The sequence below is a fragment of the Tenrec ecaudatus genome, chromosome 1 (genome assembly GCF_050624435.1).
Source record: "Tenrec ecaudatus isolate mTenEca1 chromosome 1, mTenEca1.hap1, whole genome shotgun sequence".
NCBI lineage: Eukaryota > Metazoa > Chordata > Mammalia > Afrosoricida > Tenrecidae > Tenrec > Tenrec ecaudatus.
The window spans coordinates 78,128,706-78,142,880 of NC_134530.1; the positions used below are offsets into that span (position 1 = coordinate 78,128,706).

A 14,175-nucleotide genomic window follows, 5' to 3' on the forward strand; every position below is an offset into this window, starting at 1 on the left:
GCCCCAATAAAATGATTTAATTATTAAAAAGAAAATATATATACTTTGTTTTTTACAATGTTTATAAAAGTAGTGTTTTACTTTTATAATCAGAAAAATGATCTCATCTAAATGTCATTAACCTATCATTGTTCTTAATTGCTGTTTGATAATTAACAATTACTGCCTACATAGAGAGGACTCCCAAAGTACTTGGTCCTGTGTACTTTGGACTTGTTAGGAGGAGAGGCCACCCTCTGGAAAAGGGCACCCTGCTTGGTAAAGTAGGGCAGTGATGAGCTGGATTGACACAGTGGCTGCAACCTAACAGTTGTTAACAGAGGCTTTCGTCCCGCTGTCCTCAGGGTTGCTGTGAGGTGGAACAGACTCTGCAGCACCTCACACAGCAAAGGATTGCTTAAATTAGATATTTCATATCATATTTAGATACGTGCTAAGATTAACCCTCAGGTTTTGAGGTCTTTAATGTTCAATGTGCATCAGATCTATTCTTGAGGGGTCTCTAAATCCAGGTGAGATATATTCATAGTTATATTTTGGTTCTGTGGACTTAAAATTTTTTTTCTTCAGCTTCAATTCAAACTTGCAAATGAGCAATTGATACCTATTCTGCAGTCAGCCCTGAGCTTGCCCCATGGATGGCACTGCCCTCTTCGTATGGTGCACAGATTCCGTAGATTCCATTCTTGTGTGCTCCACCAGTGAGGTCTGTGTGTGCAGTGTGTTTGACAACAGGCATTTGTCTTGGAATGTTCTCCCATGTGGCAGGCTGCTTCATATGTATCACCATGGCTACCCAACTAACCATAGGCCTTTCCCAGTTTTCACATTCCAATCACCAGTAACTACCTATTGTGTCTTGAATGTGTTTGATCAATTTCAAACTCAAGAAGTTAGTAAAAATCTTCAATTCATCTTTGCTGTCAGTGATTGGTGCATAAATTTGAATAGTAATTGTAACGGGTCTTCCTTGTAAATGTTACTGCCACAATTGTACTTTAGGACAGATCTGGAAGTATTCTGTTTGGCAATGAATATGACACCATGACTTTTCAATTTGTCATTTCCGCCACAGTAGTCCATGATGTGTCTGATCCAAAATGGCTGATACCAGGCCATTTGAACTCACTAATTACTAGGATGTAGAGCTTCGTGTGTTCCATTTCATCGTTAGCAACTTTCAGTTTACCTAGATTCCACAATTTGTACATTCCACATTCCGATACTTGCTTTGCTTCACCTTGGGAGTCATTCCACACCAGCAGATGGCGATCCTGGGAGCGCCGCCCTCAGCCATCATTGGGTGGACCCCCTTGGAGGGCAGCTCCCCCCAGTTACAGTTTGTGTGCTCTCCAGCCTCAGGGACCCATACACGGTGCCAGGCAATCCTCCGCTGCGTTCATGGTTGCACTAGCCAATGTTTGTAGTAGGTTCTTCCCAAATTTACACACAAAATGTCATTAAAAAGCAAACAAACAGAAAAAGAAAACAAAAAACAGGGGTACAAAACCAAAAACAGAACAAAAAGAAAAGACCAAAATGGTTGTCAGAAGAGACTCTGAAACTTTTTCTTGAGCATAGAGTAACCAAGCAAGTGAAAGAAACGATGAAGAGTTATACAGAACGCTTCAAAGGGCAGCTTGAGAAGACAACGTAGAATATTATAATGAAATGTGCAAAGATCTAGAAATGGAAAACCTAAAAGGAAGACAATGGCAACATATTTAAAGCTGAAAGAATTAAGAAGAAATGCAAGTGTAGTCTTGGAATATTGAAGGATCCTGTGGGCAAAATAATGAACTATCCAAGAGGCGTCAAAAGAAGCTGAGAGGAGTATACAGAGTTGTGTACCAAAAAGAATTAGTTGACCTTCAGCCATTTAAAAAGTTAGCATTATGGGCCAAAGCAGTGATGCTGAAGGACAAAGTTCAAGCTGCATTGAAAGCATTAGTCAAAAGCAAAGGTCTAGGAATTGATGAATTACACCAATTGAAATGTTTCAACAAGCTAATGAAACACTGGAAGTTCTCACCTATGCCAAGAAATTTAGAAGACAGCTACCTGGCCAACCTACTGGAAGAGATCCATATTTGTGCCTATTCCAAAAAAAGGTGATCCAACAGAATGCAGAAATTACAGAACAACATTATTAATGTCACATGCAAGTAAGATTTTGCTGAAGATCATATAAAAATGGATGCAGCAGGACAACAAGGAACTGCCAGAAATTCAAGCTTGGTTCTGAAAAGGTCATGGCATGAGATATATCACTGCCAATGTCAAGTGGACTGAAAGCAGAGAAAGCCAAAAAGATGTTTACTGGTGCTTTATTGATTGTGCAAAGGCATTTGACTTTGTACATCATAACAAATTATGGATAACATTGCGGAGAATGGAAATTCCAGGAAGGAGAGAATCTCTGTAATTTCTGCCCTTTCGTAGACTACAGAGTCATCTAGCTATTTAATTTGTATATCTTCTTTTGTCTCCAGAACAATATAGCTGAAGTACAGGAATTGCATTCTGAATTAATGTGGAAGGATTTTATAGACCACATCAGCAGCCTTCTACACAGTGTTGAAGTGGAAGTCAGTTACTTTGCAGCTGGAATTATTGCCCACTTAATATCCAGAGGTGAACAGGCCTGGACACTGAGCCGCAGCCAAAGGAATTCTCTTCTGGATGATCTGGTAGGATCATTTGATATTTTTCTGGAAATAGATCATCAAAAATCATTCATAGATCACAATGTCAAAGCCTTAGTGTAATCGTGCAATCAGTGATAAATAAATTTTATTATCTTTTGTCTGTATGTCTTCTGTCTTACAGCATTCAGCTATTTTGAAATGGCCAACTCCAGAGTGTGAGATGGTAGCATACAGGTAATTATCTGATTGTTAATATTAACCTAGCAATGTAGTTATTTGCTTGCCTAGAGATCTTTTTTTTCACTGGATGAGTAATTTGCCCTTCAACCATCTAGTTTAAAACTGCCTTTAAAAGTGAGAACCAAAAAAAAAAAAGTGACAACCTATTTTGATTCTGTTCCCCCACCTGTCACTCTACAGTCCTTTCTTCACCACTCATCTATGGAAGACAAGTGCCAGGGGCTTGAAGTTGCTCTTGAAATTCAAAGTGCATATGGCACAGTGCCTGCACACAAGAATCACACACTTAAATAAATAAATACAAAGAATCACACAGTCAAGTGAGGTAGATCAAGTGTGAATCAGTTATACATCCCTGTTAATTCTAGATATATGCTGTGAAATTAAAGGTGAGAAATCTACACTGGGGAATTATTGAAAGCTTCTAGAGGAGATGACTTGTGAGCTGAATTTTGAAAGACTACTTAAGTAGGGGTAGAAGTATGTTTGAAAAAGAAACATAGCAATGTAAGGTGGTATAAAACAAAAGGACACTTTACGGGAACTATAAGTAGGATCAGATTAGTTACTATGTGTCTTACCATGACAATTTGGTAGCTTGGTAGCTGCTATTAATTATCTGAAATTAGCTAGGTTGTTACATAAATAATTTTATTACAACTATTTTTGTGGTATGCTCCATAAATGCTGATGCATTATATTTCACCCATTTTTGTGAATAAGACCAGTAGAAATAGGCCAATTCTAGTCTTACTTGATGGTCTTCTACCAATTACCAAGATATGTTATCTTCAGATATATTATCCTAATGGTCAGAAAAATGATTTGGGGGAAAAATGTTTTTCTCTCTGAATATTTTTATCTGATCACCTTTCCTCTTCTTGATGTACTTCTCTCTGAAGTGGCTGCTGCCGAAAAAGATGTTCTGTAGCGCACTGTTATATTAACCTAGGACTGAGTATTGTTTACTATCTAATAAGTTCCACCTCAGCAACCCTCAGTATGGCAGGGGATGAAATGTCTATAGAATAGACTTCAGGGCTCATTATTTCAGAAAAAATAACACTTAACTATAGGATGTAATTTAGATTTCTTTTTTTAACTCTAGGTCCTTCAATCCATTTTTCCCATTACTTGGCTGTTTCACCACACCTGGAGTTCAACTGTGGGCAGTTTGGGCCATGCAACATGTCTGTAGCAAGAATCGTATGTACCAGAAGAGAGAGCTATGTTGTTTGTTTTTAAATGAAATTTGCCTTAAGTTACCCACTAATCTTTGCAAAAGTCATTTCTGAATTGTATATGGAATGATTTTGAAGGTAACACAGTTTTAAAAATAAAAGAGGATCATAGGTTATAAAACAAAATTTATTCTTTTAGAATGAAACTGAATGACAGCTGTAAATGAGACTTACAGTGTCCTAACTTCATGGAATTTAAAGCATAAGAGCCTATAGTGAATCCATTTAGTTGGGCAAAAGGTCCTAGGCGGAGTCAGTGCTAAGGATACATGCTAGCGCCTTATCCTCATTCATCCAAAGTTTTGTTGTTAGTTCAAGGCTTTGCTTTCAACGCTTACGGTCTTTAGAAAAGCAAGTAAATTTCTATTAAGTTTCAGGTAATTCCTTTTTGAAAGCTGTGATGCACTGGTTTCTAGAAACTCATTCCACAAATGACCTGGCACATGTTGAAAAAATGGAAGAAATGAAGTAGTAAGTTACAAATTAAAAACATTACATCTTGGCCAAGGAAAAATAAAGAATAAAGGGAGAGGGGGGAAATAGTTGAATGCAGACCTGTATTGCTAGATATATGAGGGGTACAAAAAACCCAGCAAACTCTGCTTGGCGGAGCTTTCATGTACGCATGTTTCCCAGGAGGCATGCAGCTTGTCTGAGTGATTGCACCCAGTGGCATCGCCTCAGAAAGGTTCTCTGGTCACAGTGAATTTTTTTGTTGTAAAAGCAATTTCACTCAAACCTTTTTTTTTTTTAACCTTGTTTTTTGTGATGGATTATTTAAAGAACAACGTGGCTATGGAATTTTGTTTCCTGCTCGGGGAAGATGCCACAGAAACTGTTGTGATGTTGAACACACAAGGACAGCACTGTGGGGAAAAACTCAAGTGTACGAGTGGCTTTCTTGTTTCAAAAAAGGTGACATGTCAATGGATGACAAACCTCATTCTGGAAGTCCATCAGCTTCCCAAATAGCTCGGAGTTTGTTCCACCAGGTCAGACTGTTCATCAAGCTTTTTCTTTAGAGGTTCTGAAAAGATTGTGTAACAGCGTGTGACCAAAAATAAGCCCTCATTTGTGGCAGACGGGGGACTGGTTTCACCACCACAACGATGTACCACCACGACAATGTACCATTCTCAGTTTTGGGAAAAAATCAAAATGCCTCTTTTGCCCCATGCACCCGACTCACCTGACCTTGCTGCATAGGACTTCTTTTTGTTTCTGGGAATGCAGAGGAACATGAAAGGACACTGATTTCACGATGTAGAAGAGGTGAAGAAAAAAACAAAAACAAAGGAAGTGCTGTCAGCCATCCAAACAGATGAGTTTGAAAAGTGTTTCCTGGCTTATATAAGAAAACCATAGCAGCTGATAGGCGTATATATCAACATGGCGACGCCTCTAAAACATCATGATAAACAAAATGAGTAGGAACTGTATGATTTCATTTTTCCGAAGTTCTTCGTCTATGATGGAAATTAGAACTGTGGTTGCCTGGGACGGACTGCAAAGGGAACAGGGAAATGTTTCCATTGAAAATACTCTGCACTGTGGTTGTAGTGGTGGTTAGACAGGTGTGTATATTTGTCAAAACTCCTTTTATTATAGGTAAGTTATACTTCAATAAGAAGGACTTAATTAAAAAAGCTAAAAGCTTTAAAAATTGTGTACACAAAGAGAAGAAATCATTTTAAAAACAAAAAGCAAAGAAGATGGTTAAAAATAAATGGCATGTGCAGCATGAGTGCCGTGGGATTTTTGGAAATGGATGAAAGTGGAATAGTAACTTACCTGTGGTTTTGGTTGGTATGTGAGGTGCTTTTTTATTATTCTGATTTCTTTTTTCCTTTTCTAGAATGTCAGCATCATGAGGTTAAAAATATGAATATAGGGAAGGAGGGAAAACAATGAGGAGCTGATACCAAGGGCTCAATAAGGAAGCAAATGTTTTGAGAATGATGAGGGCAACAAATGTACAAAAGTGCCTGACACATGGATGTATATATGGATTGTGATAAGGGTTGTGCAAGTCCCCAGTACAAGATATAGATAGATATATATATTCCTTAGAAATAAGGCTGTGAGACTTTGCCTCACAGACTTTATAGCTGTGTTCTCAGGAGGGACTAGTCCCTGGAGAAGGACATCATGCTTGTTGAAATAGAAGCTCCCCAACAAGATGGGTAGACACTGGCTGCACAAGGGCTCAAACACAACCGAGCCCCTGCTGACGAAGGACGGATCAGGACAGGCAGTGCTTCTTTCTGTTGGACAGACAGATGGTCACGATGTGTAGGGATCACCTTGATGGCATCTAAGAGCATTATAGCAATGCCCAAATTACATATGTCTGAATACCGTTTTTCTAGAAAGGAAGTTTTTAGACACACTCCTGAATATTATGCCTGTGAGGAAACATTAATGTATTATATTATGTGCAACTAAAAAGGCAATGAATTATCATTCATATATATGTATATGTGTGTGTGTGTGTGTGTGTGTGTATATATATATATATATAGAAAGAGAGAGAGAGAGAGAAAGTATGTACACATGACCTGGTGGTACAATGGTCAACCATTTGCTTGCCTTGTAAAAATTCAAAGGTTCAAACCTACCAGCAGCTCCATGGGAGAAAAGAAACAGCAACGTGTTTCCATAAAGATTAACCCAAACTCCCTGCCTTCCGGTAAATTCTGACTCATCGTGACTCCATAGAGCAGAGTGCAACTGCCCCTCTGGCTTTCCGCGTGGTTAGAAAGCCGCTTCTTTGCCCAAGGAGTGACTGGTGAGTTTGAACTGCTGACTTTGAAATTAACTCGTAACCCACTGCACCGCCAGAGCTCCTCCCATAAAGATTCCTGTCTAAGAAACCTACAGGTAGTTCTTCCCTACCGTCGAGGATCGTTAGGAGTCAGAATTGATTGGAGCGAAAGTGTTATGCATCACACAACACAGGCACGCGCGCGCGCTCAGTGTCTTGAGCTGCGGCGTCCAAATCAGCGAGCACATGTACAACAGAGTGAAGCACATCCCAGCCTGTGTCATCATCCCGGTCCTTTTCCAGGACTGCTCTCTCCCGGTACCGTGTCAAGAGTCCCTGGAACGAAGCGCACCGTCTTCATTTCTAGGAGTGTTCTGGTGGTGCCTCATCCAAGACAGATTTGTGCGTTCTTCGGGCAGTCCACAGTATTTTCAATATTTTTAGCCAACATCATAATTCAAATACATCCGTCTTCTTTGGTCATTCATTGTCCAACTTCCACACGCATATGAAGAAATTGAAAATCCCATGACGCCTCGGGCAGGCACACGTTGGTTTTCAAAGCGACATCCTTGCTCGTCAACAATTTAAAGAAGTCTTGTGTAATGTATACATGGTATATATCCCAACACATTAATAGTAAGTATGTATATTATTTTTGTGTGTCTTGGGCATCTTTATTTTAGATTCTTTCATAGTTTAGCAGACTTGGCGTTTTGTACTATGCACATCACCAGAGGAATTTACAAACTATAGCCCATATCAATGGTCAATAATAAAATTAATTTTAAACAAACAAAGCTAAAACTCAAATGGAAACTCCTAAGAACTGATTTTTGGTGAGGTATTTTCGTGTCTCAAGCTCCTCTGTTTTCTTTCAGCCTCGAGGTACTGCAGTATGCTGATTGCAGAAGGAGGCTTGCAGCATTTGTACAGCATCAAAGGCCACGAACAGACCGATCCCCATGTCCAACAGATTGCGGTGGCCATTCTGGACAGCTTAGAAAAACACATTGTGCGCCATGGGAGGCCACCTCCCTGTGAAAAGCAGCCCCAGGCCCGACTAAATTGATGGCTATAGGTAACTGGGCAGTCCAGTCACAGGAGTAATTTTTGTCATTGGTTTATTTGGAATAGCTTCCTGTCTGTTGTTATGTGAGTTTCTATGACAAGAGTCGCAGGATCTATTTGGGATTGACGATATACAGTGCTGACCATGTGAACAGTCTTAATCCGTCTTGTGATTTTTAACTTATGAGGCAAGAAGGGTCTCTTCCTTCACCATTGCCTTTTAGGAAATTTCCCACATCTTTCAGTGTTTGAATGTACCTGTGCTTGAGAAGCTAGTTTCACGACAAAGTTTGCACGAACCCTTAGGTCACACTTCTGATTTCATTATCCCTTCCAGTCCATTTGCAGCTGCAGAGAAGCTGTTATCCTGATTCCTGGCCCTGCTTTAGTTGTAAATTTTATACTGCTTCTGTATAAAATTCTATGTGTATGTATCTTACAAGGTGTCCTCTTGTGTGAGAGAAGGGAAATTGGAATCCTTGTGGAAGCTACTCACCAGCTGGACCCTGAATGGCTGGCAGAGAAATACATTCAAGAGAAAATCTACTGAGAGAAAAAGGTGTTCAGAGGCTGGGAAAGGTCACTTTCAGGATGGCAGGCGCTGTCCTTCGGAGCCCCCTCCCGAGGCAGGGAGCAGTCGCTCGTTCTCCACACTTACGTCCGAAGCTTGGACTGCTCCTGGCACAGACTGCTGATTGTCCTACAACTATCTCCCCAAGCCTCACAGTGTACTGTAGTACAGCATTGTGTTAGAAACTAACTGTCCAAAAGTCTCGATGTCATTTTGATGTGAAAATGTGAATTTTTATAAAACTTCCCTCTGGTTAAAACTGGTCCTTCTCTTCCCTCGATTTCAAAGTCATTTTTGTTCAGTGGAATGGAGAATACAGATGAAGATGAAGTCACTTGGTCAGTTAAAAGACCATTGACAACAGCAAGTTGTGCCACGAGAAGTTAAGTTGTATTTTGTTTCGATCTCTGTACATCTTCTGGTGTTCAAATTGGGGGAAACGTCCACTGTCAGAAATGAGAGAGAATTCTAAGATCTTCGTTAAATGTAATGATTCCAATTTCAGTGCAGAAGAGGAATGTTTTTGATGGATTTGTTTTTAGAAATTGCCTTTTATCAAGGGTACCTGTTATAATATTGTAAAGAATCAATTATTGTATTAATAATAACACTTGGGAGATAGAAAGTCACCAAGAAACTTAATTTTCATTTTAATTTACATATTGTGATAGATCATTTGCAATCTCAACACCAGATTCTTTTTTTCAAAAAATGACCAAAACATTAACCATTGAGATTTTAAATGAAATATGTAAGTTATAGTAATTATTTGGAGGCATCTTAAAGAAGAGCTGGTTTATTAAGAGGCTGATAACATTTTGACAAGTTTCATACTACTTTTAGACTTGAATTACTTAAAACTTCCTCTTACATTAGAACCATTGGAAAACATGGAATTTTAATTCTGACTTAGTTGGTTTAAGATAAATTTTCATACGTTAAGTCTAATTTCAGAGGAAATTAAAAAAAAATTTTCCATTTTTTTGCTGGATTCTAATGGCTAAGGCAGAATACAAAATAGAAAAGGCCTTTATAGAGTATCTTGAACGTTCCCAACTCTGATCTTTGAAGTTACCAGCTCTTGTGATCACTCCCAGGTCTCTCACGTAGTGTACTTAAGGAAAAACCCATTTACGATGTTTGTCTTCACATTTCTAGTTTGTGTTCTTCAAGACAAAAAAATGGGTGTTCGTTCTAGATTAGTGCCAGGTTTTTGTCTTTACAAGTTGATTTCAGAATGGGCTAGAAGCAGTTACTTCCCTCTTTTTTTCAGAGATAACGTATTGATAGGTAAAGATTAAAAAACATTTAGTAGCAAATAAGTTTATTACTGTCAGCATCAGCAGTGATCAGGTACTTTTGAGTCTTCAAAGCAAAACTGGTCACCTCTGCAATTCTGAACATGTTAGTGCCTTTGTGGTTGGGATGGCTCTTCACTGTAAATGATTAAGGAATAGAATTGTTATGGTCTCAGATCTGCTGAAAATATGTGTATATGTGTGTGTGTATTGTACACATACATACACAGACAGACGTATGAATGATGAGGCCTATGCGGCCAGTCTCTCCAGTTAAATGTGTAAGTCCTCCCGTTCCCAATGGTATACTAGAAGGTCGCACTACTTGGTGGCTTCATGGGTTACTGATCTCTTAGGTGGCTTCCAGGTGCTATTTCAAGCACAATTAGACTAGGGATGAACCACTTATTTCTCAATTCATCGGTGCACTCAGACATTTTAAACCATCGCTAGGAGTGCTTCGTGGCACAAACAATTAACATTCTGGGCTACACACTGTAGGGTGGGGAGTTTGAGCCCACCCCAGGGCCTCAGTTGCTAGGATTAGCTCGGGTCATTTCAGCCATTGCAAACCTACGGAGCACAGCTCTGCTCCGACAGCGCAGCCTGCCAGGCGTTGGACATCAACGTGAGGGCAACTGACTGGTGAGCAGCAGAAGAAAAGATAGGTCCCAAGCATGAGCGAGGCTTAGATCTACTAACGAAATGGAATTTGATTTTTGAGTATAATAATGCACGGTGGCATCACTGAGTAAAACAAGATTCGTCTGAAATTAGGGCAAAATTAAAGGCATCTTATTCTTTCTAACAAGTTTGGCTATTATCTTTATACTATATAAAAATATTTTGTTGTTTTTGCATTTGAAAAACAAAACAAATCAAGTATAATAAAAAATGATTTTCCGCTCTGGCCAAAGGCGACTGATGCTAGCTGAAGATTTTAAAAAGCACATCAGACCTACATTTGTGGAATTTCTGTTCCTCACCCCTAGAAGAAATGCCATGAAGTGGGTACTTACTAGTCAACTTAAGTGGATTACCCAAAGTTGAGGTGAACCACCTTAAAGCTGCTAAAGAAGTTTGTTTATACAAGTCTTTCTATTTTCAAATGTCCAAAGAATCCAGGGTTCATATCTAAAAATACAAATCCTATGTACTTAGCTTTAGGACGTTTTTTTTTTTACTCGTGGAACTTTTGTTTTCTCCCCAGTTACTTTTATTTGGCTGCGATTTTAATTCTGAGAATACCGCAAGATAGCTCAGGGGCAGTTGCGTAGCCTCGTGGAGCACATTATGATAAGACTCTTATTTCGTGTGCCAAGATAAGGTTGTGGGTATATGCCAGTACTTTTCCATTTTAAAACAAAGGGATGTTGCTTCTTAGTGTATCTTTACCGGGGGAACCCTTGCTTTGAAGTCATCTTGGTCTCTACTGATTTCAACACCAGCTCTTTGTTGAAGTTCTCATCAGAGCAAGTAAGCCCTTAGCCAAAGTGTGTATAAAATGCACCCAGTAGTAGAATTCCAAGACACATTTCTGCCGTCAATCCAAACCCACTGCCATAGAGTCGATCCCCACTACTAGTGAGCTCCCAGGACAGATGGAGCTGCCCCACAGGTTTCCAAAGCCGTCACCCTTGACAACAGCGACGGCCTGGTCCTCCTCCAGCGCACTGTAGCCCGTGGTCTTGGACCACCAATTTTCTGGTTAGCCGCTGAGCGCTTTAACTTCTGTGCTACCAAGACTTCTTTTCTCCCCTCTTCTGGGACTTGTATTTTAAAATACTTCAATGCTTTACCCCCATAGGACTATGGGCAGCAGTACCCAAGGTTGAAGACAGGTCACAAAGTAACAAAGAAAACAAACTTTTTGTTTTGTATATGGTGAAACATACCTCACTTTGTCCTCTGATGATTTGTTTACATTATTTAGTATTATGCAATTGTTATGCTGGAATAAACAGTATTACTAAGCTGAAGACATAAGTGACAGACAGTATAATCCTGTCAGCCGACATGGGCTCTTCCAGCTTTATCCGTATGCTCCGTCTTTGGGGATTCTTGAGTTGCTGGGACTTCATGGTGAGGGGCTGAGGCAGCTTCCAGAGAGGTTGGAATTTTTGGTTTCCCTCTCAAATCCTTTGTAGTACTTTCAAATGATTGTGTGGATACTGGGTGTTTAGCCTTTACCATTTGCGGTGTGTTAATGCATTTTTAATATTTTAGTGTTAACTCACACAAACTGTTGATTTTGGGAATACTAATGCAAAACCAGCCTTGGTCCAGTGGTGAGGATAGCAACATGGGAGGAAAATGCGTTGACTGTGCGTCTAATGAATAGTTGTATAGTATTTCACATATTTACCATGACACAGCACACTCTTAATTATGCGTTCTTTGATAATTAAATCTTAAACCCAGGGCACTATGTTAACCAACAGGTCGCTGACATAGCTTTCTTAAGAGAAGGAGCTTTTCCGTGCTGCTCTCTCCACTTCTGAATTTTGTCAGCAGATTATGTGAAGGTCAGTGGTGTTTCTCATTACTTTGGGTGAGGGGAAACCCATCTGGACACCTAGCTCTACAGCTAGGCAGAGTGGCTACTAATAATATTTAGATAATCAAAATGTATAAAAATTACTTAGGGATAAGCTATAAAACCAGTTCGTTAAGCATATGTCTTTGACTTTGGACTTGAATAAAAATAGTTCCAACTCTGTTATTTGAGGCTTATTTGAATCAGCTGAAAAACAACAAGCTACCTAGTTAAACAGAGAGAAGCATTAATAAAACAAATTCTTGAAAGAATTTTTTCTCTTTAAAGTAAGAGGATGTTAAGATTTATACTCTGTGTAACCTTCAGGAATAAAATAAATTCCCATTGTCAAATTCTCACTGATATTGGTTACAGAAATCTTTTGCTTGCATTGTGATAGAAGAGTTTAACTCCTTTAAAAGGATAAGAAAGATTTATTGGAAAGTGTCATGTGTGTATATTTCAAAGGTTCTGAATTCTCTGGACTGAAGGCACTGTTCCCGCTGTGGCCAGAAGAATGGGTGTATTCTGTATAAGAATCATGCTCCATTTTAAATCAAGATATCCTTGGTATCAATGTGTGTACAGATTTTTGTTTGGAGGTTTTTTTTTGGTTTTGCCTAAATAAATGTTATAAATTTTATTCAAAGAATTTCTTGTTTATTTCAATTATAAACATTTGCTTTAAAATTGAACACTTAACGCAAGGTTCCAATTCATTAGATTTACCAATTGCTTTCTAAAAATAGGCTATAGTTTTACCGCAAAAGTTTGTAGAACCAGAACACAAATCATTCACTTCAATAAATATCTGTGCTGCTGTTTCTTGTTAGTTCTCATTGAGTGGAGCCCTGGCAATTTTATATATAACAGCACAATAATGCCTTGGTGCTAATGAAATGTTGGCATTCTTAAGTTCTTTAGGGAATTTACAGTTTAGTGAATTAGAATAAATAAATGTTAAATAAGTAGTAAAAAACAAATACGGTACTACGTATTATTACAGACCAGACCTCAGTTCTTGTTACTGGAAGCAGAGCAGCGAGACTACACTTAATCTTGCTGAGACCCAGAAGATTCCGGAGACAGCTGCCTGGAGAATAGTGTCTGGGTTGACAGCCATTCACACACATGTTGAAATAATTAACTCACATAAAGTTTACTGATTAAGTGCATTTCATAAAAGGGATTACAAAAAATAGTCAATAACAAGAACCCCACAGCCAGGAAGACTCTAGTGATTTTCGTTTCAGAGCTTGCATTTTGTAGTTGAAGAAGCTAATTCTTAGATAAAAAGAACCTGTCTCAGGTACCCAGCAAGTCAGTGACAAACCACGCTGAAATCCTTCCAAATTTTCCATTTAGTGTGTCCCCTCACTCCATCTCCCTCCTGTATTGCTGCATTATAGCATGAAGTTTCTTAAATCTTAAAAATGTGTAATCAAGCATCAAATGAGTGGTACAGGGGGAAAAAAATGCTCCAAGAAGTGGGCCAGGGCTTGCAGATGGACCACCCCGAAGGCTGGTCTTTAGGGGCGCATTCGCATCCAGATGCTTTAGAATCATTCTTGGATGGTCACTACAAATACTACTACTTCACTGTGCCTCACTAGAACTAGATTGTTGATTACACCTGACTAAAAGGTAGCTACACTAAGTTGTCCTGTTCCCATCAAGACGGACGGCCTCAGAACCCCACAGTGCAGTTCTGCCCCTGACAACAGGATAGCTATGAGCTGGAACCTACTCAAGGGCAGTGAGTGTGTGGAGGAAGCCCTGGGTAGTCCAAAGCCTTAATGTGTGCAG

At 39.3% G+C, this 14,175-nt stretch overlaps 1 protein-coding gene across 1 annotated transcript in view; it reads left to right on the forward strand.

The window, feature by feature from the left end:
* ZYG11B (zyg-11 family member B, cell cycle regulator) overlaps nucleotides 1-13,012 on the forward strand; it is a 94,520-nt gene extending 81,508 nt beyond the window's left edge. The window contains exons 11-14 of the mRNA XM_075556184.1: nucleotides 2,493-2,690; nucleotides 2,830-2,882; nucleotides 3,997-4,094; nucleotides 7,775-13,012. Of these exons, the coding sequence (XP_075412299.1) occupies nucleotides 2,493-2,690; nucleotides 2,830-2,882; nucleotides 3,997-4,094; nucleotides 7,775-7,965 (540 nt within the window). The 3' untranslated portion in view covers nucleotides 7,966-13,012. The remainder of the gene's footprint in view (nucleotides 1-2,492; nucleotides 2,691-2,829; nucleotides 2,883-3,996; nucleotides 4,095-7,774) is intronic.
* The last annotated feature ends 1,163 nt before the right edge of the window (nucleotides 13,013-14,175 follow it).